The 27,329-nt window shown below is 41.2% G+C and overlaps 1 protein-coding gene across 2 annotated transcripts in view; it reads left to right on the forward strand.

The window, feature by feature from the left end:
• HEATR5B (HEAT repeat containing 5B) overlaps positions 1 to 27,329 on the forward strand; it is an 89,780-nt gene that overhangs the window by 12,314 nt on the left and 50,137 nt on the right. For both annotated transcript variants that reach the window (XM_034764932.1, XM_034764933.1), the window contains exons 7-18: positions 2,086 to 2,243; positions 6,383 to 6,632; positions 9,954 to 10,109; positions 11,597 to 11,847; positions 12,614 to 12,725; positions 14,642 to 14,794; positions 15,130 to 15,229; positions 16,278 to 16,387; positions 18,299 to 18,462; positions 20,940 to 21,115; positions 22,046 to 22,151; positions 25,751 to 25,941. In XM_034764932.1, the coding sequence (XP_034620823.1) occupies positions 2,086 to 2,243; positions 6,383 to 6,632; positions 9,954 to 10,109; positions 11,597 to 11,847; positions 12,614 to 12,725; positions 14,642 to 14,794; positions 15,130 to 15,229; positions 16,278 to 16,387; positions 18,299 to 18,462; positions 20,940 to 21,115; positions 22,046 to 22,151; positions 25,751 to 25,941 (1,927 nt within the window). The remainder of the gene's footprint in view (positions 1 to 2,085; positions 2,244 to 6,382; positions 6,633 to 9,953; positions 10,110 to 11,596; positions 11,848 to 12,613; positions 12,726 to 14,641; positions 14,795 to 15,129; positions 15,230 to 16,277; positions 16,388 to 18,298; positions 18,463 to 20,939; positions 21,116 to 22,045; positions 22,152 to 25,750; positions 25,942 to 27,329) is intronic.

A 27,329-nucleotide genomic window follows, 5' to 3' on the forward strand; every position in this document is an offset into this window, starting at 1 on the left:
TATATGACCACATGACATGGTGTGTTATTGTTTCAGTTCATGGAAGGGTTTGTTTTTTTGGTAGACTTAAATTTTAAAATGAATAAACTAAAATGAGTGAAGTCTGTGGATTTCCTATTAAATTCCCATAAGGAGATAAAGGCAATAGTTTAGTTTTAATTTACAAAAAAGTAATTCACCTGGCATAAAACATGAAAACAATACTGTGAACAAAAGCACAGTAGCTAAGATCTCAACTATGATTCCTCAAGACTAGTGTTGTACATATAGATCTCCAACTTGTTCCCACCCATCAGTAGGGCTCCGTATCTGTCACGGAGGTTGCAGAAATCATGGATTCCATGATTTTCCGTGACCTCTGTGACTTCTTCAGGGGCCAGTGTGGCTGACCCCACAGTCGCCCAAGCAGCTGGCTCCGGGGGCAGCTGCTCAGGTGGCCCCCAGGACAGCTACATAAGCCGCTGCTGGAGTGGCCCCGGGGACAGCCACACCAGCAGCTGCTCCGGTGGCGCCCAGCAGTGGTCCTGGGGTGGCCGGAGCAGCTGCAGTCCGCGGCCCCAGGCAGTGGTCCCCGGGCAGCCGGCTGGAGTAGCCGTGGTCTGCGGCTCCTGGCATCTGGTGCCGCTGGCCCTGGATGGCTCCCCAGCAGCGTCCTGGACTCCCCCCATCAGCCGCGGCCTTCCAGCCCCAACCTCCCCCCACCCCAAGATTTAATCACAAGTATTTTTAGTAAACGTCATGGACAGGTCATGGGCCGTGAATTTTTGTTTATTGCCCATGACGTTTACTAAAAATACCCATGACTAAATCATAACCTTACCCATCACAACTTTAGTCTGATCCACCTTGTACAATGTGTAGATGCTGGAATACCCCCCCCATGTCATTCTCTGCCCCTTGTAGACAGATATTGTGGTAAATATGTAGAAGAGTAAATATCTATCTAGTTTAACAATCTCAGAATAATGGGACCTAAAATACTCTTTTTTTGTTACCTTAAAAAAAAAAAAAGCTTGAAATTGCACATTCAAACCCTGTCTATGATCAGATTGATTGGCTCCATCATTCTCAAAGGGGCATAGTTCCACACCCATAGCACTCATGGAAGATGTAATGTAGGCAAGGGTCAGACTGGCTTAGGCATTTTTGCGGTTGTGTGATCTAACCTTGGCAGTCAAAACACCTGAGCCTTGTCTATGTTAAATCCTCCACTGGTACTACCACAGGTGGAGTCCATCCGTTTGGAAATTATGGGTCCAAAAAATTCCTAGTGTAGACAAGACTTGAGAACCAGATTCTGATCTCTCAGATGTGCACTAGAATATTGCCTTATGTAAGAAAAAGCTATTATTGTGCATGCATGTGAAAGGACAGTCATGAGTAATTTAAAATGTGTGGATTTATAGTGATGCATCTCTCTCGATATTGAAGGTTAGAATTAGGTCCGTATATCTTATTTTATTTTCTCTTACTTACTTCCTCAACCCCCACCATCACCACACATATAAACCTGAAACATAAACCTTTTCAAAGGGGGGAAGATTCTATTATTTTAAAAATAAGGCTTTATTTATGAACTTATGTAATATGGATGAGAAGTACTGAGTGTGGCATCCTCTGCAGCATATCAGGTTTGTTCTTTCAATGTAGCCACAGGGAATTCCTAGGGAGAAATGCAGAGGGCTTCTTTTCCCCCCAAACCATGTTACCGTGGGCAACTAAGAGGCTAGACTTAGCCATCTCCCTTCATTTCAACTCCCTTCAAGAATTTGCACATCTGGGTGTAGACCTGTGGTTCTGTACATGAATGCTGGCAGCAGTAGTTTGAGACATATCTGAATGGTTTGATCCTTGTAGTTTGTTTTTGCTTTTGCTATGGCAGCAGTGTGAGCATCATGGTGAAGAGCACAGGTGGGAGTCTTCCACTGAGAATTCAAAATAATAAAAATGCAGAAAAAATAAGGATTAAAAATGGATTCATGGTGGTAGGAATGATGTGAAAATTTAATGGTGCGTCTTAAGATGGCTAGATTGTCTTGTTTTAAAAAGTATACAATTAAATAATTACTGTTCTCTTTCCAAAAGTGATGCGTCAGAATGTGAAGCGGGCTACACTGGAGGAAGTCCTAGAACTTATGGCCACAGGATTTCTTCGAGGAGGGTCAGGATTCCTAAAAAGTGGTGGTGAGATGTTGAAAGTAGGAGGGTCTGTCAATCGGGAAGTGCGAGTTGGTGTCACACAGGTTTGTGATAATTTTTAGAAGTTTTTTCCCTCTCATGTTTTCTGAAAATACAGTAACAATATACACCATGGAGCTGTTATCCCTGTTTGGGGAAAAATGTGAATATAGGCTTATTAAGTTATTGTTCTTTTATTTGTCCCAGCACAGTAGGATTGCATAAATGTATAACGAACTTTCTTAATTTGGCAATTTGTATAAACTTATTTATGAATTCAATTTGACTTTCCTGTTGTTCACCCTGAGATAGTTACATTAGTTCCATGCACTACATAAACATTGCTATTATTTTTTAGCTAGTAGTACTGGCTGACTTTTGAAAGCTTTTTTTTTTTTTTTTTTAATTAGAGAATATGACAACCACAGATTAGAGTTTGCTATGTATACTGGATATATGAAAAATATCATCCAGTCATAGTGTCCTTAAAACCATTTGAAAAATGGATGGTTCAGAATATAATTAAATTGTATTTCCCCTAGAGAGAACATTACTTCTGTTCTCTGTGATCTCCATTGGCTACCAATTGGCTTTCTGGGTAAAGTTTGCAGCCCTAAATCGTTTGGATCCTGGCAAGCCTGTTAGACCATCTCTCTTCCCTCATGGTACTGTAGCAACTGAGATCTGCTGAGGTACTCAAGATCCCAGTCACTTGGTTTAAAACAAATAGAGCTGGGCATCAGTATGGGTCCTCAACGCTGAAATACACTTCCTCCTGTAGTCAGCTTGCTAGAGCCGTGATCTGTTGAGGTTCAGTGCGCTACGCAAGACTCATTTGTTTTTCTCGAAGGGTCCCCTGCATATTCCAAGTCTTTGAATGCTCCGACCAGTGCAGCCGGAGTTATGGAATTCTAGCTAGCAGTTGCTATTGGAGTGTTCATGTACCTCCCTCACCCTCCCCCCGCCTCAGTGAACATTCCAGGGTGAGCGCATAAAAGGGGGGTGATTCTCCAGCTGCTTCAGTTCCTTCCAGCCGTCACCAGCTGACCAGATTAGGAACTGTTCCAGGGTGTTCCTAGATCTGTAGCTAGTTTGATCTAGTTAGTTCATAGTTAGGTAGTTAGTCCAGTAGTTAATGGTTTTGGTATTAGTATTATAGAGTAAGTTAGTTATAAGTTTTTTGGTGCAAAGGTGGTGGAACCAAAGACTAAAAACCCCAGATTTAAAATGTGCATATCATGTCTGGCTGTGTGTCCGGCATCTGATGCACATGCCAGATGCCTGGCATGTTGGAATGAGGGACGCTCCCTGTTGGAATGCTTGATTTGCTCAACCTTTTGCAACGTGAGCAAAAAAGAGAGAGTCAGAACAGCCTTCAAGCAATTTTACTACGAGAAGCTGTCAGCAAAACCATCCGAAACCAGGCAAATGCAAGATTCATCGCAGAAACCAGTTTAGGCCTTGAGCGAATCTGCAAGGAAGAAAGATAAAGCTGCCTCCTCAGTACTCAGCACTGACGGATCCGGAAATAGAAAGGGTCTGAAGAGGAAAGTCTCTCCTACTGTGGTGTTAGCCTCTGTTTCCAGAGCCAATCCACAAGAAAAAGACTGACATTAGGGGGCGCATGAATGCTCTATCCTCATTGGTGCCAGCCTGTTTGAAAAGAGCCAGTCTGTGAGAGGGTCTTCAGGGAACCTACTGGGTATACAGATTCTTGAGGTAGAATCAGGAGATGTTCTTCTTCTTCCGATCCAATTCTGTTGGATTCAAATGAGCCGGATCCAAAAATTAAAGCTAAGGAAGGAGTAGTTTGGGGGAAAGATTAAGGATCTGATAACTGATATTGACACAGCATCACAACGCCAGGTACATAGACTGGGTCCATCTCTGACTCCGTCAGTGATTAACCCTTGTGTTGCAATTGAGCAGGACCTGGACATTTTCTTGGCACCAATTCAAATGGATGTTTCCCCAGGGAAGAGATGGAGAGTTGAAGAAGTCACGATTTCTCCATTGCTCCTGCCACCTGAGGCTCCTTCTGTGCGAAAAGGCTGACCAATTGTACCAGTTCCCTCAGGAAGGTCTTGCTTTGTTCCACTCTCATTCCTTTTCTAATTTGTTAGTAGTAGAGGCTGCACTACTGATGTCGAAGGGTACACAAGTTCACCCTTTTGATAAAGAAGGGAAAAGACTGGATGTGTTTGGGAGGACAATATTTTCTTAAGCTCCTTTAGGTTTGTGAATAGTAAATTATGAAGCTCTCATGGCTAGATATCAATATCATTTATGGGGAAACTTTGTGACATTCCTGAATGCACTACCGGAGAAGCATAAAAGATTAATAAATGCTTTTTTAGTAGAAGAGCAACATGTGGCTAAATATCCATTGAGAGCAGCATTTGACTCTTTAGATGCATCAGCTAGAGCAATGGCTTCAGCTGTTGCATTAAGAAAACATGCTTGGGGAAGATCAGTGCGTCTTTCTCAGAAGACAAGGATGAGATTTGAGGATCTTCCCTTTGAAGATGGCTTGCTTAGTGCACAGTCAGATGACTTGCTAGGGAAAAGGAAGAACGACAGATCTACAGTTAGACCTTTGGAGTTTGATGCAGCAACAGGATCATCTGCAGTTCCATTTTTCCTATACCAGAGACAATATCCACTTTCTTTGTCATTGGTTCCGTATTCCTAACAGAGGAAGAATTATTATTACCAACCTCAACATCATTCCTCTCAACAACAACAGCAAAACAAAAAGAGGTCATTTAAGCATCACAATAAGAAAGGTAATCTTCAACATTGTTGTCTTCTGCAGTTCCTCCAAGATCACAAAGTTGGCAAAAAGTCACAGCTACAAGTCAGCCTCGTTAGATTCTTTTTTCCCCCATGTTAAGTTCTCCGCACACCTTCTATGGGTCATCTTGATTATCACTTCAAAGTTTTTTCTTCTGCTGCTACTGATAGCTCATCTCAATTGATTGGCCTCTTACAATTGGTATGCGTACTTCCACCTTTTCATGTTCTCTGTATGTATAAATATCTTCTGTCTGTGTGTTCCACTCTATGCATCTGAAGAAGTGAGCTGTAGCCCATGAAAGCTTATGCTGAAATAAATTTGTTAGTCTCTAAGGTGCCACAAGTAGTCCTGTTCTTTTTGTTAGATTCTGTTATCCTCTGTTTGGGGAGCCACCTGTCCCGTTTTTACCAGCAGTGGGAATTAATAACATTGGGAGCTGGATTCTAGAGTTTATTGAATGTGGTTATTTGGTACAGTTCAAATCCCTTTTTTTCACCAACCCCTCTCTCCTGTTCTATCCTCAATGAAGGACCTCGTTCATTTGGCTTTGCTCAGAGAGGATGAGTCTATTAAAGAGTCTAGTTTCTGCATGTTATCTCTAACTTCTATAATCTCTTCTCTGTGCCTTCAGGAGTGGTTTGCAGCTCTGGATTTAAGATGTGCATTTCCACATTTCAGTATGGCCATCTCACTGGAAATATCTGTGTTTCATTGTAGGAGAGGAGTATTTTCGTATAAGGTCCTCCCTTTCGGTTTTTCCATAGCCCGAGAGTGTTCAAAAATGTCACTGTCGTAGCAGCATAGCTGAGAAAGCAGGGGATTTATGTATATCCCTTAACTTAACGACTGGTTAATAAAATTTTGTTGAAGGAAGAGACCCTGTTTCATGTAAATTCCAGTCTGGAATAGTGTATAAATTGGGGAAAAATCACTCATAAATCCAACTGAAAGGATCCCTTCCCTAGGGATCATATTGGACTCAGTTATAGCAAAAGCCTTTCTTCCAGAAGAAAGGTTTATAAAATTAAAATCATCTTTACATCTCCTACTGCAGTTTCCTCAACAGCCAATACTATTTTTATTCTATTTAATGGGTCTCTTAGCATCAGCTATATCAGAGACCCCGCATGCTAATCTTTGAACGAGAGGTCTGCAGCACTAGCTAGGGAGAAATTACAAACCAGGCATAGACAATACCCATTGCAAATTGGTAATTCCACAGTAGGAGTTAACAACACTGACATGGTGGACATACAGTCTAAATGCGATGAAAGGTATACCATTCAGTTTCACTATGCCATCAGTAATATTTACCTCCAATGCATCTACTTTGAATGGGGGTCTCACTTAAACAACAGTATCCTTTTGTTTCTGTTTGCATTGAATATATATATCTTGTATTTGCAGGCATATGTTGTCTTTGTTACAACGCTAGGAGGCCAGTGGTTGGAGCGTAATTTTGCTACATTTTTGTCCCATGTCCTGGATCTGGTGTCCCATCCTCGTGCAACTCAGACTCATGTTGAGGCAGTATACTCTCGAAGATGTGTGTCCTTTATCCTGAGAGCAACCGTAGGCAGTTTATTAGGGGAGAAAGCACAGATTGCAGCTGCCAAAGATATTTGTCAAGCCATTGGTAAACAAATGAAGGCAGTGGGTAAGAAACTTTTTTCTATATTTAGAAAACAAGTGGAGCAAATCTTTAATAATGTTTCTTCTCTACTAGTGAATGATTCCTGCAGTTATGCTGTTAAACTACTCAGCTGTTTTTTTCCCTCAATCCGTTTGCAATGTTAAGTTATCTATATTAAAAATTTGGTTCTACTCTGAATAGTGATTCAGCACAAGTGGCATTGTGGAGAGTGGCATTTGTCATCTTGTCATCTAGTTTACAAGTAAAAAGATTTCCCCCCCCCCCAAACTTCTATCTCAGAAAACTGCCTTATGGTCTCAAAAAATCAAGCTGGGTTCTTTCCTTCTTATGCATTATTACTTCTACTAATCGCACAGGTCATATTAGGCTCTAAAATAAACCCATGCATTCTTCCTGAAATCTAATTTGATTTTACAGCTGTAATAACTGAGAGCATATTTTGAAGACAATGGAGATACAAAAGATAAATGTGGTCATAACTTGGCTTGCAGAATCTTTAATTATTTGTGATAGTGTCTGAGAAGGAAAGATTCAAAGATCCCATGGAAAGTTTTACATAGCTGGCAATTAAAATAAATAATTTTACTTATAAAATGAGAAAATTTGGACTGGAGATTGAGACAGTAAACTGCACTGTAACATTTTCACAGAATAATTTTTTCAGGGTATAACGTCATAGTGAAAACTACAGTTAAGATTATATCAGAAATTTCATCAGAATTCCTGTTTCCATGGTCATAGCTGTCTGAAAAATTCTCCTTTTGGGGATGATACTTCTGTCATTGGTCTCATCTCAGAAATTACTTCCCCACTGTAGTCAGCAGAAAATTCCCTCAGAAATTTTAAATTATTGGAAGAGCAATAAATAATTTTTTCATCATTTTTGAGACATTTGATTTTTTTCACCAATAATCCAAAAATGGCTGAACAAAGAAACTCCAAATTTTGCATTTCCTTATTTTGTAATCACCCCTTTGTTAGCTTTGTGGTGTGATGGAAATGAAGTTATGTTCCTGAAAAATCACTTCTGAGCATGCTCATTTGTTGTCTGTCAGTATTTGAATAGATGTCAATGTCCCCTCTGGTGTCCCTAAACCTCTGACAGCTAGAAACTGGGATTAGATGACTGGGATCGGAATGGAATTTTCCCCTGAGTCAGATTGGCAGAGACCCTGGAGGTTTGTGCCTTCCTTTGCAGCATGGGGCGTGGGTCACTTGCGGGTTTAAACTAGTGTCAGTGCAGGATTCTATGTAATTTGAAGTCTTTAGATCATTTGAGGACTTCAGTAACTCAGCCAGAGGTTATGGGTCTGTTACAGGGTGGGGGAGATTCTGTGGCCTGCAGTGTACAGGAGGTCAGACTAGATGATCATGATGGTCCCTTCTGGCCTTAGAGCAGGTATGGGCAAACTTTTTGGCCTGAGGGCCACATCTGGGTGGGAAAATTGCATGCAGGGCAATTGCATGCGGGGGGGAGGGATAGCTCAGTGGTTTGAGCATTGGCTTGCTAAACCCAGGGTTGTGAGTTCAGTCCTTGAGAAGGCCACTTAGGGACCTGGGGCAAAATCAGTACTTGGTCCTGCTAGTGAAGTCAGGGGACTGGACTCAATGACCTTTCAGGGTCCCTTCCAGCTCTGTGAGATAGGTATATCTCCATATATGAAAAGGTAGGGCTGGGACAGGGGGTTTGGGTGCAGGCGGGGGTGTGGGAGGGGGTGCAGTGTGCAGGAAGGGGCTCAGGGCAAGGGGATGGGGTGAAGGAGGGGGTTTGACGGGGCTCAGGGCAGGGGATTGGGGTGCAGGAGGGGTGTGGCAGGAGGCTCAGGGCTGGGGGTTGCAGGGGGCTCAGGGCAGGGGGTTGGGATACAGGAGAGGTGCGAGGTGCAGCAGGGAGCTCAGGGCAGGGGGTTGGGAGGGAGGAGGTGTGCGGCAGGAGGCTCAGGGCAGGGGTTGGGGTGCAGGTGGGGTGTGGTGGGGGTTGGGGCACAGGAGAGGTGTGAGGTGCAGCAGGAGGCTCAGGGCAGGGGGTTGGGGTGCGGGGTGCAGAAGGAGTTCGGGGTGCAGGCTCCAGCCCAGCACCACTTACCTGGAGCAGCTCCGGGGTAGCAGCAGCACACCTGCCTACCCTGGCCCCGTGCAGCTCCTGGAAGTGGCCGGCACCATGTCCCTGAGGCCCCTGAGGGAGGGGGGCAGAGGGCTCTGTGCACTGCCCTTGCCTGTGGGTACCTTCCCCTCTGCTCCCCCCACCTTCCAGGGACGTGGTGCTGGCTGCTTCCAGGAGTGGCGTGGGCTGGATCCGGCCCACGGACTGTAGTTTGCCCCCCCCCGCCTTAGAGTCTTTGAGGGGATGGATCACTTGATAAGTTTCCCTGTTCTGTTCACAGAAGCATCTGGCACCAGCCACTGTTGGAAGACAGGATAATGGACTAGATGGATCATTGTCAGACCTATTATGGCCATTCTTATGTTATTACAGTGTATATCTTCTTTGCCCAGTCTGAATAGCCTAGGACTGCTGCTGAGATAAGGTGCAGGAGGAAGAGTGGAAATGTCTCCTTGAAATACACAGAGCAGAAAGCACCAAATTACATTTGACTTTTTCTTTTATCCCATAGTTAAGGTTTCTTTTTTGTTATAAGCCTGCTTTTTGCAACCCCCATATACATGTGCATGCAAATTCTTGAAAGAAACAAAATCTAAAACTCTGCAAAAAATATATTAAGATTACATTTTTATAAATTTGTATATATAGGGGTGTGTGTGTGTGTATGTATATCTATCTATAAAATAAACATATGTCCATATTTTCCTCTATAGTCACCTTTGCTATTTTAGAACTGCTCCATTTCTGAGCTAAATGACTTTTGTAATTATTTCTAGTATCCAGAATAATTTCTGGTCATCCATTGTAAATGGGGCTTGGTTGGACTATTTACTTTGGCTTTTGCTAATAACCAAAAAGATATTAAATTTTGGGGGGATTTTTTGCCATGTCATTGTAGGTAGAAAACTTGTGGTTGTATTTGCATTTTTAAGGCTGTTGCCAAAACTAAATAGTCTCTGTCCAGCTTCTGTAGTGATTCTTATCTGTATTCAAGTGTGAGTCAAGTGACAGAGTTTAGTAAGGTTTCAGAGTAGCAGCTGTGTTAGTCTGTATCTGCAAAAAGAACAGGAGTACTTGTGGACCTTAGAGACTAACAAATTTATTTGAGCATAAGCTTTCGTGGGCTACAGCTGAAGAAGAAGAAGTGGGCTGTGCCACAAGTACAAGTACTCCTGTTCTTTTTAGAGTTTAGTAAGATACTTGATTTTCTTTGTTTGCAGAAGCGGTTGTGAATGATACTAATGGGGAAAATAAATCCGGAGCTGCTGATGTAGCTGCAAGCCAACATGTGATGGTGTGTGCCCTTCAAGAACTAGGTAGCCTGGTTCAGAGCCTGAATGCCACTGCATCGCCACTCATACAAGAACCCTCTATAGGTATGTGGATGGAGTTCAGCAGCTCTATATAGCAGTTCAAAAGACATTTTCATCAGTTATATGGAACGCGGTTAAAATCTGGCAAAATATAATGGATAAATAATCTTTTAAGAAAGAGGTATCTTCCTCAGGGTGAAATTTTTTAGGAAAGTTAATTGAAAGTGGCCTAGCTGTTGCTGAGAAAAGGGAAAATAAGTTGTTTTGCTCATGTTAAATTTTTTTTTCATAAAGTGGTTTTGTTGAGAAGCTCTGGTGTTTCCGTGCTTTGTATCAAGGGGAGGGTGTTGTCTTTGTGCCAGGGATGTGCCTAGGGTGACTAGATTTCCCGATTTTTTTTAATAGGGACAGTCTCGATTTTTGGGCCTTTTATATAGGCTCCTATTACCCCCACACACCCTTTCCCGATTTTTCATACTTGCTGTCTGGTCACCCTAGATGGGCCTTTTGCTGTTCCCAGGAAAAACTGCCCAAATTTGGCCAAATCATAAGCCTTTGAAAAAGCTCAGTTTGCATATGTTCAGTGGAGAGTTGTTAGCATTTAACAACAGGTAGATTATCCGAAAAGTGTCTGTACTGAGCATGCTGGAGTGCAGGGGCTTTGCAGGATTTTTCCTGCAGTTGCTTCCCTTGGCTACTGAGGGGTACTGTGGTGTTGAGCATAGGAACTAAGGGCAAGGATACTCACTCCTGTGCTCTCAGTGCTCCCCTTGCTGGCACCCAAGCACTGAGAAGAAGGAAGACACCTGATTCAGATACAGTGGGGATAAGAGCTGGACATGGGGATGATGGAGGGAGTAGATTGGGACATGGAGCCTATTGGAGACTTGGCTGGCAGGTGACAGAAAAAGTGGGAAATGATGGGGGAAGAGAGACTGGGACTGGCTGGTAATGGAGACTGGGATGAGGATCCTAGGGGAAGAGACAGGGCCTGGCTATATGAGGAGGGTGCTCTTGAGACTAGGATGAAGAGTTCAGTGGTTGGGGGAGGGGAGAAGACAGGACTGGGATGAGGTAGAAGAGTCTATGACCCCCTAGAGCACACTCCTATCCAGAACCTGGAATGGAACCTAAGATTTCTGAATCTTGCCATATCTCTGTCATCAAATATCTGTGAAACCTACTGGCAAAATATGTGTCTCATCTCCCTCTAGTGGCTGTTTAGGATGACAGCGTACTGGTGCTCTGTCATCCTGAACTCGATTGTCAGAGGCCTGTATTGTGGATCTAAAGGTTCCAGTCTTTCTGATGAACTTTTTGAGGATCAGTATGATGCCATGTGATAGAATTTATTTCAGTTTATTTTTTAAAAACATAGGAAATAACGCACACAAAACGATGTTAAAAGAAAATTAAGGTTGCAAAATCAAGCACTCAGAAGTTAGGACACACCAGAATTAAGGCTGCCTCTGCAACGTTAAGTTGGCCCCCTTGTAGATATACCTTGTGATAGTCTTTAATGAAATGATCATGTATTGTTTTTTCCACAGGGCTATTGGAGACAGTAACCTCAGTTCTTCTTCATCCAAGCATGGCTGCTCGGCTAGCTGCTGCATGGTGCTTGCGCTGTGTAGCTGTGGCATTGCCTTTTCAGTTGACTCCATTTCTGGATAGGTGCGCTGAAAGGCTCAACAATCTGAAGACCTCACCAGAAGCAGTTAGTGGCTACAGTTTTGCAATGGCTGCTTTACTAGGTGGAGTGCATCAGTGTCCCTTAGGTATTCCTCATGCGAAGGGAAAAGTGAGTTGATGATGAAGAACGTTTAATCTCTGGAATTGTACTGTAGTGAAAGATATTTGTATTGAGAAATAAATGTTCCAGCTGACTGCGGGACACTGACCTTTAAAACATCGTTGAAACCTAACTAATGACTGATAAAGAACAAAAGTTATTTTTTGTGTGCTTTTAGTTATTGTTTCACAGCTTTGTTTTCTCGTTGTGATTTCATTAAATTCTGTTTCAAGAATCAATTGATAACACAGACAAGTTGACTGTATCAGCATTGCACATACATAGGAGTAGATAACCTGCCTAAAAAGTAATCTGGTCTTTACAAAATGTTAGATTGTTTATTTGAGAACATTTTAACATACAGTAGAGCAGGGGTAGGCAACCTTTCAGAAGTGGGGTGCCGAGTCTTCATTTATTCACTCTAATTTAAGGTTTCGCGCGCCAGTCATACATTTTAACGTTTTTAGAAGGTCTCTTTCTATAAGTCTATAATATATAACTAAACTATTGTTGTATGTAAAGTAAATAAGGGTTTTAAAATGTTTAAGAAGCTTCATTTAAAATTAAATTAAAATGCTGAGCCCCCCCAGATCGGTGGCCAGGACCCAGGCAGTGTGAGTGCCACTGAAAATCAGCTCGTGTGCCGCCTTCGGCACACATGCCATAGGTTGCCTACCCCTGCAGTAGAGCATGTGTAATAGGTTACTTTGTGGCAGCTTCCTTAGCTGATTTAACTTATATTTGAAATCTATTACTCTTTATCCTGTTGTTGCAGATGGTAGTCAGTATTGCTGAGGATCTGTTACGAACTGCTGCTCAAAATAGCAGACTGTCCTTACAGCGCACTCAAGCCGGGTGGCTTTTACTTGGTGCACTTATGACTTTAGGTTCGTACTAGTAGTTGCTTTTTATTTTAGTTATATTATTTTAATTCTTGTCCAGCATTTGTAATGCATCTGTTGTGGTAAATACACTTTGTGCTGGAGCAATCAAAAACCTAGCACAAGATTATTTATTCTAGGGGGAAAATTACTCCGTTTGTACAGCATCATGTTCATAATTCAATAGTTACATTTTCATTTATCCCTTTTTAAGTTAAACTGGAGTGGTATATTGATGCTTTTATATAAGCTGATTTACCAAACCAGATCACATTTTTCTGTTTAGTTCTGCATTTAGCAATAGCAAGTAGCTGATGCCTTGGAGGAAGGCAAACCCCTCCCCCGCATTCCATAATGAATGTGCCTTACTTAATTATATAATGCTGAATACAGACAGAAGGAATTCTTTATTGCTTTTATAAATACTAGATGTGATTACCCATCTCAGTATCTCATCTCTGTGGAACAGTATAAATAATTATAACTGAACAACTACAGCTCTTAATGGTCTTAATTATCTAGTTGTCTTTTTAAAATCCAACCCAGTATTTGACTCTGACCTTCTGTGGCCTTGCATTCTGCAAATTGATCATACACTGAGAGGTTTTAAATATCCTTTCTTTGAATTTTAGTGATCCAGTAACAATTTTCTAGTTATATTATGACACAAGTTGAAAAGGGGACAGATCTCTATTCACTGTTCTCAATCAGGTTCTTTCTCAAGTCTATTCTTTTTGCTCTAAGTAATCCTGCATTTTGCAAACTTGTTGTCATGTGTGAGCCTTGAAATACTTCAACTAAATATGCATAACAACAACTAATTAAACAATTAAAATTTAATTTAACAATTAAAAACTATCTTGGTTGCCCTTCTGGGGACTTTTTCCTGTTCTTTTTTTTTTTTTTTTAAGGAAAGAGTTTGCAACAGTGGATTTTATGCCCTCCAGAACTTTTTCTAATACGTTTTGAAAAACTTACCATTAAAGCTAGATACTTAAAAACTAACTGGTAGTTATTAACTTTGTTTGTAATGTGAACAGTTTATCTTAGTTAAAAGAACATGTCTTGCTCAAACTGAGAATACGATGAAAAATATAGACTGGTTGTAGAAGTCACTAATATATTATTATAAAAACATCCAGGTTTTTAAAGGGACATTGTCAACTTAAATTTTCCCCCAAATTTAGCATTTGTATAAACAGGATTCTGCAGAACCTAAGGCTAATGTTTATGTTTCCATGAATTAAAATAACCAATAAAACAGTTGTTTGCGGTCAGGGCCGGCTCCAGGGATTTGGCCGCCCCAAGCAGCCCCCCCACCCACACACACACAAAAAAAAAGCCACGATCGCGATCTGCGGCGACAGTTTGGTGGAAGGTCCTTTGCTCCTAGCGGGAGTGAGGGACTGTCCGCCGAATTGCCGACGAATAGCTGGACCTGCCGCCCCTGTCCGGAGTGGCCGCCCCAAGCACCAGCTTGCCAAGCTGGTGCCTGGAGCTGGCCCTGTTTGCAGTGTTGTTGTAGCTATATTGGTCCCAGGATATTAGAGAGACAATGTGGATGAGATAAAATCTTTTATTAGACCAACTTCTGTTGGTGAAAGAGACATGCTTTCGAGCTATGCCTCATCTACCTTGTCTCTCTAATAAAAACAGTTGTTAGTCAACAAATAAAAATACCCTTGCAGTTTATTTACAACTCTTTAAACCTAAAAATGAGAATGACTTCCTTTATTTTTCATTGTTCTAGCAGGAGGAAATGCAAAAAGTAAGCAATCAGCAAAAAGTAATTGTATTCAGAAATCTCTATTGCGTTGCAGTTTATTTTAGTCTTAAGCTATTAATTGAAATACCCTTATTTTTTATTATATTGAACATTATAAATAGATGCTGCAATTTCAGCTAAACATTTCCTTGGCTAGGTCCTTCAGTTGTTCGGTACCATCTACCTAAGATGCTGCTGCTATGGCGAAATGTATTTCCTCGTTCTCTAAAGGAGCTAGAAGCAGAGAAAGCCCGAGGAGACTCTTTTACCTGGCAAGTAACATTGGAAGGTCGTGCTGGAGCTTTGTGCGGTAAGGATCACAAAGAAGTGGTGAAAGTTCATGTCCTGTTTCATTAGATGTATGCTAATTTCAACATCACAAATAACATACTCATACAGAGAATTTGTAATTCACCTCTTTCTATCAAAAAGTAATTGAAAAAGCATGCACAAAACTTGTTACATAATTACACACTGAAAAAAATTAATCTTACTAATTGTTTTACGACCTATGAGTTAATTAAAATGTGATTAAACGTTTTCTTTTTTGATATCCTGTTAAGATCTGTAGCTTGGTTACTTGCTGAAATTTATTTCCATTTTTATTGCAATTTAACTTTGACTGAAATGTTTTTACATTGATAGCTATGAGGAGTTTCGTTGCTCACTGTCCTGAGCTCCTTACTGAAGATGTGATCAGAAAATTAATGACACCTATAGAATGTGCCATGACAATGATGTCACAGTGAGTAGACAGCTTTTAAAATTCTCTTCCTTTCTGCATAAATTTTTAAAGGGACAGTCTGAGGCTAAAAATGCCATTGTTAAAACAATCTTTACTGCTATTACAAACAATGGCTTACATTATCAAAATGGAAAAAAAAAATCTAAGTTGTCACTGTTTCAGGTCTGAATTTTACTTTTCATTGAGCCTGGATATTGAAATTGGTTCAGTAAGTTTCACTTGTATTTCTAGTTAGTTTTACTTGTAGTTTCTCATGCTGTGACCTTATGTTGCAGTCCTTGGATTGCCCACAGAGCAATGCTCATTTCTTTTTCTCGAAGTAAGATTTTTTTTTTTTTAATTTCATGAAAACACTTATTTTGGTCTTTTGTGATAAACTTTTACAAAACATAACTTATATTTTGGGCCTGTTTTGACTTCTCTTTAGAGAGACAAGGTAGGTCTGGGAAAGAAGAAGAAAAAGAGCTCTATGTAAGCTTGAAAGATTTTCTCTCACCAATAGAAGTTGGTCCAATAAAAGATATTACTTCACCCACCTTGTCTTCCTAATATTTTGGGACTGACATGGCTACAACAACACTGCATACAACAATTGACTTGGCTTCGTCATTTTAAACTCCCTTTTTGATTTTGGATTTCCAGTTCAATAAATTCTTGATTCTTTAATCCCTTCACAAAGAATAAGAACATCAAGAAATTAGAAGTAAAAATGAAGTTTGTTAATAAAAGTGGCCTATTATACAATGCAATAGATGAAAAGGTTTTAAATGTACATTACGGAAAACAAAACAAAAAAAGAAATTTAAAGTAGCAATAGTTTACTAATGTATTTTGATCTGCTCTTTGATTTGTACGGGGTTAAGGATGCTCTCAGTTCTGTTACTTCTGAAAACAAATTAATAATCTGAGTAACTTTATTCAGAATAGTTATCTGAGCAGTGTACTGTTATCTCAACTACCATTTACTTTAAAAACATTCGTAAATGCCCTATATCATAACATAATTAATGCTTGATTGTACATAACTCTCTTCTTTTTCACACTGTAGCATTCCATCGGTAATTAAAGCCCATGGAGCTCATCTTAAAGCTAGCGCAGCTATGGTCCGTTTAAGACTTTATGACATTTTGGCTTTGTTACCTCCAAAAACTTATGAAGGTAAATAAATATATATTTTTAAAGGGAGTTTCCAAATAAGAAAGTGTAGTTATGCCTTTTGATGGATTCTTTGGTGGGTAAGGCTTAGATCTATGCCAGTTGAAAAGAAATCATTGTTTCAAAATCTTTACAATGCAGCTTAAATATTTAAAATCTAAATTAATGGTTAAAAGAAATGATAGAGTTCAAAGGTGTGAAGGCCTAAATTTATATAATTTATTACAATCATTTAAATTAAATTAAAAAATAATATTAAGCAGTACATGTTTGCTGCTTAAGTTTTAAAGGAAGTCAAACCACTTAACTGGGGAAGTCACTGGCTAAGCATGTGGAACCAGAGTTTACTGAAGTGTAAAACCAACTTTTGACAGCCTTTTCTGCAGTGCAGAGTGAATATTTTCTTCATTTCTGTTTATTCAGCTAGGTTAGTTCAATGACTACTTCATTCAAAGTTAAGAAACCAATTGGGAAAGCAGGAAAGCTTGTTTTCCTCTTTCATTCTGTGAATAGAAACTAGGTGTGAAAGGATGAGATCTACTAGTTCTAAAATCTTGAAGGACATGTTGACCAGAAACAATCACTGCAGTTCTCTGATTACAGATTCTTTGTTTAATAAATCAGTTAGTATTAAATGCAAAACATGATTTGATAAACTTTTTTTCTTATGTATCCTCCACATTTAAGGTAGTTTTATTTAACTACTACTAATAAATACGAATTAAAATGCTGTTATTATGCATATTTAGTTGAATTTGAATTTCCATCCAAATAGACCTTGACACAAATCACAAGTAAAAAATTAGTAATCATCTAGTAAGTAAATGCACCATTCATGATAATAAAAAATGTAAAATTTAGGAATCTGAAAAATGTAAGTTAAGATATATAACTGCTTACATGAATGTGTATAGGTATACATCCTCTTGCTTAGCAAAAAGAAATCTGGTATAAAAGTTTTATATTTAGTTGCAAATCAGCATGCTTTAATGGTCACCCACAAATGAGAATCAACCTTTTTCTATGGAAATAACTAAAAATTTAAATGGAAAAACAAGATTAAAATCTGTTATTTAAATTAGTGTTTCCTGATTAAAATCAGCTTTGATTTAAATCAATCCAAACTGTGGATGTATAAAATATATTGATTTCAAGTGTTCAAAAGGTTAGCATCATTAAGTTGACATCTAACTTGTAAATGTAAATGTAACTGCACTTAGGACAAAATGCTTATTTTCTTATTTACGTGTGTGAATTTTCTCAGAGAATTCTAATGAAGGATCATTTATTCAGTTTAGATTCCCTAAATGTTAGAAAGTACACGCAGTCCTTGAGGAAATAAATACACTCAAACGTTAAAATGATTTTGTATTTTTCAAATGCGCCATATTTTCTGGTCCAAAAGAAGTTGTTTGTATTCTATTTTTTTTTATTCTGCATGTCAGTAATTGAGTTTAATAAGCTTAGACATGCTAATATATTACATTATGAAACAAGACTATTAGATCGATATTAGTAGATGGGGCAAAGAGCAATAGTACATTTTTTTCTGTGGCAATGTGATGTTTACAAAAATAGACTCTGATCATGCAAATACTTATGCATGTGAGTAACTTTATGTGAACTCAGTGGGACCACTCATATGCATAAGTGTTTGCAAGATTGGGATCTTGATCTTGTAGGAGCCAGCATGATGCCCTGGTTGAGGCACTGGGCTTTGGAGTCAGGGTCCTTTCTGGGTTCTGTGTGCAGGTCTGCCACTGACCCTGTGCTAATCAAGTTTATTGCTCTTTGCCTGAGTTTTCCATCTGTAAAATGAGAATGATGCTACTTGCCTGCATTTGTAAAATGCCTTGAAGTCTATGGAAGAGCCAAGAATTATTACTAGGTTTAATGTACAGTTCTGTTTTCTAGGATCATTTAATGCACTCCTCCGGGAGCTAGTGGCAGAATTCACTTTGACAGACAATTCTGCTAATACAACTACATCGCTGCTTAGATCTCTTTGCCATTATGATGACAGTGTTCTTCTTGGCTCTTGGCTGCAGGAAACAGATCATAAATCAATTGAAGATCAGGTAACAAAAGAAATCAGTAATAAAATTCCTCTTATCTTTGGCTCTATTGAATAAAATCTTAAAAACTGAAACTGCACTCTTACTATGGATCTGGAAGACCAGTGTAATTCTACTGATTTCCAAGCTTGTCTCAAAGAATTTTACAGGTTTTAAAGCCTGCCATATGCAGTGTAAATTTCTGGTAAAACTAGCTACCAAAAAAATAAAATAAAATAAAAAAGAGATCAGTAGAGAATATCATTACACAGTTTATAAAGTTGTGGTTAGTCAACTATCCTTGCTTTTAAAAGGTGAATTAAATCTTTCTAGATTTAGCAATAAGTCCCATAATTTTTTTCCTCCAGCTGAGGTATTATAAAATACAAAAGAAGCAGAGTTTATAATGGATCTGTTGTCACAGTATGTACATTGCAACTAGTGTTATATCAAAAAGGGACTTTTTTTCTTCTTAAAGCAACAGTGTGAAATCATATCCTTCCATCTGGATGGTGGCGTGCAAAGTCTTATTGGGAGTAGGAGGAACTTCTTACATTTTTGAAGGAAATCTGTTTGGCTATTGGAAACATTTATAGGCATGTGAAAAATAAAATAATTGGGGAATTTTTTCTTTTGAAGACCCTTTTAATGAATTTTTGCAGATAATCAACTCTTAACATTGGTCCAGTTGTGTTTCGTGCCAGACATCACTGGAAGAAAGATAAGACACTGGGAATGTTATTTAACGAGGCCACAACTTTATTAGTCAAATGCATCTGGGAAATTATCTAGCAATAACTCAACCAGTGCACGGGTCATCAGTGCCACCTAGAAGAGAGCTGTCCTCAGTGCCCTCCCCTCTCTTCACTCAAAACTTTTATCCTGGTCTCAACATTAATGCTGGGACTCCAATAGCTTCCTCTTGTACAAAGTTTAAATGGGGGAGGGGAGAAAGGGGCTTGATCCTTCACTGTACCAGATGTTAGGAGGCCCAGCTCCATTTCCCATCCTTAGGGGATATGTTTCCTGTAATTCTGGTCCCAACTCTTCTGTTTTAGGCATCTGTCAGGCAGGGGCGCTGGAACAATTTGTATAGTGGGGGTGGTGAGAGCCATTGAACCAAACTGTAAGCCCTGTATATGAATGGAAACCATTTCAAACCTAGGGGTGCAGCAGCACGCCAGAAACCCTAGTTCCAGCATTTATGCTGTCAGGTTGCGACAACATGAACTCTATAACCTAACCTGCCCAGATAATCCCTGGACTGCTGAGGGGAAGGTGAAAATACCTCTCTGTCCAGGTCAATCTGGCAGTGTGGGAAAAACTCCTCAGCCCCTAAAAGGTGACTAGTATGATGCCCACATCTGCCCCCAAAACCCAGCCCTAGCCTAATATTCAGGGGGAAGGGGTCTGTTGCTCCCAGAAGTAGAGTGGTATACTGGGTGGAGGTAAGGGTTTATAAACCCTCCCCTTGGATGCACAGGAAGCAATGACTGGATTGAAAGGTACAGTGGAAGCCCAAGTCAGTTAGGATGCCTCCTCCCCCTTCTCAAGCCCACAAGGAATCTGAGCTCCCATGTGGAGTGGGAGGGGAAAGGATCTTCTTTCCCTTGCTGGCCCAGGCTAACCCTCCTCACCTTTGAGGCTATTGGGGTGAGCAGTCTGTTTTATTGTCCCACTCTTCTCTATAAATTTGCGCTCCAATACTTGCATCCATACATCCTTGTCTTGGAATTGCATGTCCTGATCAATGAAACGTAGCACTGTTTAAAGCTTTTAATGTTTGGAGCTGCATGCGTCCTACTGCCTGCATGGAACTACAATCTAAACAGTGTATAAAGAGGCATGAAGAGGTCTCAGTGACTACTCAGTTTCTGTTTGATCTGCCTGCCCAGGAGACAACAGAAGCACTAGCCTCAAACTATATTTCATTCATTATTTATCACTTAAATACCAATAAATACTTGATAAGAGAAAGTTCACCTTTTTTTCACTTATGGTTCCTGTTGTTTGATGGCATACCTGGATAAGAGGGTGAGTTTAAAGAGATGTTTATCTTATGTCACAGAAGTCAATTTCTAGAACACAAATTGATCTGTTTGGGGAATCATTACTCCTTGAGTTGTTACAGGATTTACGCTGCCTTTCCGCCTCTAGCACAGGCTGAGGAAATGACGATTTAACCTTTTGCCCTGAAATACCTCTTTCTGTTCACTGCTTCCAGAGCAGCTGTCAGAACCAAATTTTGTCACTGTCTTTAATTCACCCACCTCATCTGTACCAAGGGTGACTGAGACTGCTCACACCAAGCTGTTAGCTGCTTTGAACGTTCTGGGATTTGCCTGGCATTGCATGTAGGAGTGTAGTTAGAGAATTCTAACTGCTGGTGAGTAATGTAGTTTTAAGTTGCTGCATATGTAGTTTGGTTAGTTCAGTATGTTCAGTATAAGTATGTGCAAATATGTATTTAGAAGGTATTAATATCTTGTGGTTATTTGTAGCTTCAGCCAAACAGTGCATCTGGAAGTGGAGCTTTGGAACATGACCCGTCTTCCATTTATTTGCGCATCCCAGCTGGTGAAGCTGTGCCTGGCCCCCTTCCCCTGGGAGTATCAGTCATTGATGCCTCTGTGGCGCTCTTTGGTGTGGTTTTTCCTCATGTTTCTTACAAACACAGGTCAGTCTAAGTTAATGTGCAATTCAATATATGGTTGTCTTTCCTTTTTTAATTTAATGGGATTATAGTTCTCTCAAAAAGTCAATCTATTTCTGGTGTTCTGTTCTCTCAGTGGGTTCCATATCACATGTACTCACGTTAGAAGTAAAAGATCTTTTTCCTAGTTTACAGCCCTGAAAATTCAACTTAATGTGTGGTGAGGTCATTTTTATAATTGATTTAAGGTGTATTAGCATGCAGAACACTTTGCAGTAATTCAGCTTTGCAGTGGCATGGATAACTATGACAAAGTCTATCTGCATCTGAATGAAAAGACTCTGTAGCCTACGTGCCAAACTGCTGCTACCCGAATAGGGATCGTGCTGGCTCTATTCCCCTCTATTCCTGGCATCTCTAGGGGAAAGGTGTGGCACAAAGCCAGTTCATATTCTCCTCCCCTCCTCTAATTTCTCAGCAGCATGTAGGTGGAAGGAGAGAATGTGAAATACACTTTGCACTCTCCTTATTCCTGGCATTGTGTCTAAGGTGGAGGATATTGCGGCAAGTGAATTTTTCTTCTCTCCTGTCCCCACAGTTCCGGTCATACTGCAAAGTCTGTCTGCAGTCGCTATTTCTTCTGAAATGACAATCTCTTGCTTGTGGCTGAGTTCAAGGCAGAGCCAGCAGAGAGCCAATCAGAGGTCTTTACCCCCTCTGCCTGGCAGCATGTTCTCAGGCCACCAGGTGAGACAGGGAAAGATTTTCATAGGGCCCAATACATTCTGCAGCCAAATAGCAGAATTCACAGGATCTTGTTTAAACCCTTCTTCTACTTTTTTTTTTCTCTTTTGCATTGATCTTTTTCCCTTTAGGCAAAATTTAGGGTCTTTTCAGTATGTTTTTTTTGGAAGAGTGTCTCTCTTAATGATGATGTTAATTGTTCTTTTGTAGGCTACAAATGTTGGATCACTTTGCTGAATGTGTCAAACAGGCTAAAGGTGTCCGCCAACAAGCTGTGCAGCTTAATATCTTCACTGCTGTTCTCAGCGCATTGAAGGTAAAACTGCTTAAAAATTTGTAACTGACAGATACTAAAATTCTCAGATTTATAGACTTTATATATAATGTTAAACACAAAAACTACATTAAAAGATCATTACTAAGGTTGCAAAATCAAGCACTCAAAAGTTAGGAAAAGCCAGACTTAAGGTTGCCTGTGCATTCTTAATTGGGCTCCTTATGCATGTGTGTTATGATACTGTCTTTAACTACATGATCACATATTATTTCCTCACCTATAATTTGGGGGGAAGGGTGTTTTTCCTAAAGTGACTTGATTCTTTTTCTGAGTGGTAATAGTATATTCCTAGTCCTTCACATATTTGAGGCCCAAACGGGCTGCTGCAGTCATCCAGCATTTTCACTCCCATCCAGTATGTTAAGATGTGATTTTGCTGCTACCTTGATTAGAAAAAGAAAAATAGTTTCAAAATTTTCTTCATGTAGCTAAAATGTCCTTTAATTTAGTGACTGTTGCAGTGCAACACACTGACATACCACCTACAATTTTCAGCTTTCCAGTCTGATGGAGTTTGATCCTGTGGTGGGGGAGCCTCCCCTGCCTGGGTGACCTAGGTAAAGCTAATCTAATTCAGTAACACTGGTATATCCTTTTTTTTTTTTTTTTTTTTTTTTGACATCATAATGACAATGCAGGTTAATGGGTTGACTCCCCTCTCTTGTGAATTAGGTAGGATGCCAGCAAATGAGACTTCCATTTTAACTCTTTCCATTCAGCTAGCTCCAGCCCTTTTGTGTCTCTTGCCCAGTTTGTATCCTGCCTTTACAGACGTCAGTAGCAACTGTAGCAGCCAGGTTGTTTTGGTGGGCCCTCTTTGGTTTTTCTTCAGCAGCCTCTTCCTTTTAGGCCAGAGGTGGGCAAACTTTGGCCCGCAGGCCACATCTGGCCCGCAGGACCATCCTGCCCGGCCCTTGAGCTCCCAGCCAGAGAGGCTAGCCCCCAGCCCCTCTGCTGCTGTCCCTCCTCCCTCGCAACCATGCTTCTGTGCGGGCAGCACTCTGGGCGGCGGGGCTGCGTGCTCCTGCAGGGCAGCGCGGCAGCGTGTCTGGCTCTGGCCAGGCGGCTGCCAGACATGCTGCTCTGAGCAGCATGGTAAGGGGGAGGGGAGCGAGGGGGTTGGATAAGGGGCAGGGAGTCCTGGGAGACAGTCAGGGAACAGAGGGCGGTTGGATGGGGCAGAGGTTCGGGGGCTGAGGTTGGGACGGGGAATGGGGTGGGTTGGATAAGTGTGGGAGTCCCGGGGGGCCTGTCAGGGGTGTGGGGGTATGGATAGGGGTCGGAGCAGTCATGGAGCAGGGGGGTTGGATGGGGGTGGGGTCCTGGGGGGGTTGGATAAGGGGCGGGGGGTCCCAGGAGGGGGCAGTCAGGGGACAAGGAGCAGGGGGGGTTGGATGGGTCTGGAAGTTCTGAGGGGGGCAGTCAGGGGCGGGAAGTGGGAGGGATTGGATAGGGGGCGGGGGCCAGACTGTTTGGGGAGGCACAGCCTTCTCTACCCTGCCCTTCATACAGTTTTGCAACCCCGATGTGGCCCTCGGGCCAAAAAGTCTGCCCACCCCTGTTTTAGGCTATGTTCACACTTCAAGCTGGGGTGTGATTCTCATCGAGTTAGCGCAAGTGTGTGCACATGAGCAGGAGAATCATGTCCCTAGCTCAAAATGTAGACATTGCCTTAGATTAATACTTTTAATTGTAACTCATTAATTTTTGCTTTTCTGTTGAGAAGATCATTTCCCTCCTTCACATGGAATATTAGGATGAGAAGAGTCATGAATACACTTAATGCAGTGGTCATGTTACATCCAGTTTCTTATGACCACTCTGCAAGCCCTGACATTCTGCCCCAGGCTCTCACAGAGCACTTGTTTTCACAGTTCTTCAAAGTAGTTGACTGCAGCAGTGGGAGTACAGGGTACTTCAAAGAGGGATTCCTTGGGAGCATGTTTCACAGGTGCAGAGACTGGAAGATAAACAGTCTTCAAAGTAAGGATTTTTCTACTTCTTACAGACAGTCCACTCCTAGTAAACCTGAAACTTTTTCCCTGCGGGTAACAGATTGCTTTGCTGACTTTAGCCCTCTCCTGCTGAGATTTCCTCCCCCCACCACACACGCACTTTAAATTGTGGTGTACTGATTTTGATGCCACAGCCTATCAGGTCAGTTCATTCTCTTCAGCATCCAGTAACCTATTTGCCAGAGGGATGGGAAATCATACCATTGTTGTTCCTCTGACCGTGTACTCCCTCTGTCTCCTGGTACTGAATAGATTTTGCTCAGAACTCCATGAAGATGAAAGCCAGTGTCATCAGGTCATTAACAGTGACCCCAGAAGTTCATTGATTGGAAATGTGGTCTTTTTCAGATAAGACAAAATTGATTATTAGTCCCCTTTAATACTGTTGGAGACTAACTGGACCCACCAATTGTAAGTCAGTTTAGACCAGAAGAAAATTCTCCCGGGAGACTTAATTTTCTTTTTTTTCCCCTCATTTCAAGGGATATTGCTCTAGCAGTTTTTCCAGGCAGTGTTCCGATTTTTCTATTTGCAAGACTATAGTTATGAATCAGTGGCTAACTGTTGAACCTGAATCACTTGTTTGGTAGACTGGGACAAGCTAACATGATCTCCAACCAGCACTAGCATCTGGGCAAAGTCTCCATTAAAGTGTTACTCTCCTCTGTCTGACTACCTGAATGTTGCAGGGAAAATTTCTGATTTCCTCCAGTCTGGTCACAAATGCATGATTTTGTGACACAGGGCTTACTTCTGGAGTTCTTTTCCCTTTCTCTTCTTCCCTTAGTCATTATATCTACAAGTCCCTAAAACCTTAGACCACCAGATACTCTTTCAGAAAGCAGCATGCCATATGATGTATATTAGAGACAACAGTGCAGATGTCTAGACTATCCTTCACTATCATGAAGAGCTGATTTATCATATGGTGAAGTTATGTTGTTTTTTACAATGATTCAGCTTACAGTTCTGAAGTTCTCCACTTGATGTGCTGGTGCGGGGCTCAGGGGAGTGAGAGTGATAGAAGGAGATGGAGTTAAGTGTGTGAAAACTGCAGTGTCTCATTGGCTGTTGCTTTGCCTGTCTGATATATGAGAGGAGCCAACCCATCAAGTTGTATTGTTGGAACTGGCTCATGGAAAACAATTAGCAAAGAACCATGCAATGCGATTGCTGTTGGTTTTGGAGGAAACTAGTTGCTTTGCTTTTTGGGGCAGAAGCAGAATATTGTTTTGGTGGTAGTTGAGTGGACGTGTAGTCTTCATTTTGTTTCTTTATTTGTATTAACATGTAACATTATTTTAATCTTATTTAAAAGAAAAAAACCTTGAAAAATAGGGAGAGAAGTAGAAATTAAACACCTTTCTCAAGGTGTGAGTTGTAAGATATGTCCAGCTGTGTATAAGACATCACTTCAAAAATTACGAAGCCTGTCTTATTAGTGAATTCTCTTCTTGTAAAAATATCAGTTTAAACTGTTTTTAAACTTGATTTCAGCAACCGATGTCAAAACATACTTTTATTTCTTTTGGTCAAATATTTTTTTCCCATTTGTTCATATAGGGTTTAGCTGAGAATAAAAGCACATTAGGACCAGAAGAAGTCCGCAAATCTGCTCTGACGTTGGTTATGGGTGCCCTTGACAATCCTAATCCCATTTTGAGATGTGCAGCAGGAGAGGCACTTGGCAGAATGGCTCAGGTAGTTGGAGAAGCAACTTTCATCGCCAGAATGGCTCAATTCAGCTTTGACAAGTAAGTTGTTGTCACTTTGCCTCAAAGGAAATAAAAATAGAATTCAAACATGTTCAGAAAATGTCTCTGCTAAATATGATAATGATAGTTTTAAGTATATTTCCTTCATGCCTGACCACTTTGGGTTGGGAGGCCTAATCAGGTTTATAGATCCTGAGTTGTTTCATATGTTGTTACCAAGAGTGAACAATAACTAATTGAAATGTTTGGACTCCGGAACAATATTGTTGAATAGTTCTTGATGATCTATTTAAGGATGAAGAAACTGCTTCAGATAAAATAAACATGGCTGATTCTAAGTATGTGTAAAGTGTGGGGTTACCCAGAACAATGCATATTGGTAGCCGCATGTCATCAACGCCTCTTCTTAGCACCTAGGAGTTGGCTTCTCTGTTGGCCCACAGTGACTTGCTTCCTTACTCCATCAGACTCCCCATCACCAATTAGCCCTTTAAAGATCTGTCTGTATTAAAGATTCAGGAAGATAAGTGTGTCCAATTTTTCCTCAGATGAGTACGTGAACTATATTTTAGTGTATTTCCTTTAAAACGGAAATTGGTCTTTTGATGATCCAGTTACGTTAAATTCAGCTTCCCTTTTATGAATGGCTTTAACTTGTCCATCTCTAAAAAGATAAAAAGTCTTTTGTTGTTGTTGTTGTTTGCAGAAATGCAAAAGAGATTGCAACTTCTAAGTATAAAAACTTCCTTTCTTATAAAGGAGGAATCAGCTTAACTCAAATAGGCCAAAAACCATCTGGGGACATTCTTTTTGTGAAATAATTTGTTTCTTCAGTGATGTCATTTCAAGGCAAGACTCTGTTTCTATCATAAATAAAGCAAAAGTTACCTAGAGTTTTACCCCTGGATCTCGGCAAACTAAGCAGTATCAGAAACTGTAAGGGAGAGTTCAGATTCTTCCTGCTTTCACCTAGATTCACACATGCTCTCATTCTGTGTTTATAGGTAAGAGTAGGGTTACCATATTTTGAGTGTCCAAAAAGAGGACACTCCACGGGGCCCCGGCCCCGCCCCCCCAGCCCTGCCCATGCCCCGCCCCAACTCCACCCCTTCCCCAAAGTCCCCGTCCCCTCCCCTGCTTCACACGAACATTTGATTTGCGGGAAGCCTGAAGCAGGCAGCAGGTAAGCTGGGGAGGGTGGGGGGAGGAGGCACGGCCCAGTCTGGCCCCCGCAACCGAGCGGCTCCCTCTGGTGGCCGGCCCCGGCCCCAGCCTGGCTCGGCTCCTGGGGTGCCGGCCCCCGGCCCCGCACCCCCGGGCCAGCCCCCGGCCGAGCGCCACTGGCCCCGCACCCCCAGGCCAGCCCCCGGCCGAGCGCCGCCGGCCCCGCACTCCCGGGCCAGCCCCCCCGAGCCGGGCGCGCCGTC

Source organism: Trachemys scripta, chromosome 3 (genome assembly GCF_013100865.1).
Source record: "Trachemys scripta elegans isolate TJP31775 chromosome 3, CAS_Tse_1.0, whole genome shotgun sequence".
NCBI lineage: Eukaryota > Metazoa > Chordata > Testudines > Emydidae > Trachemys > Trachemys scripta.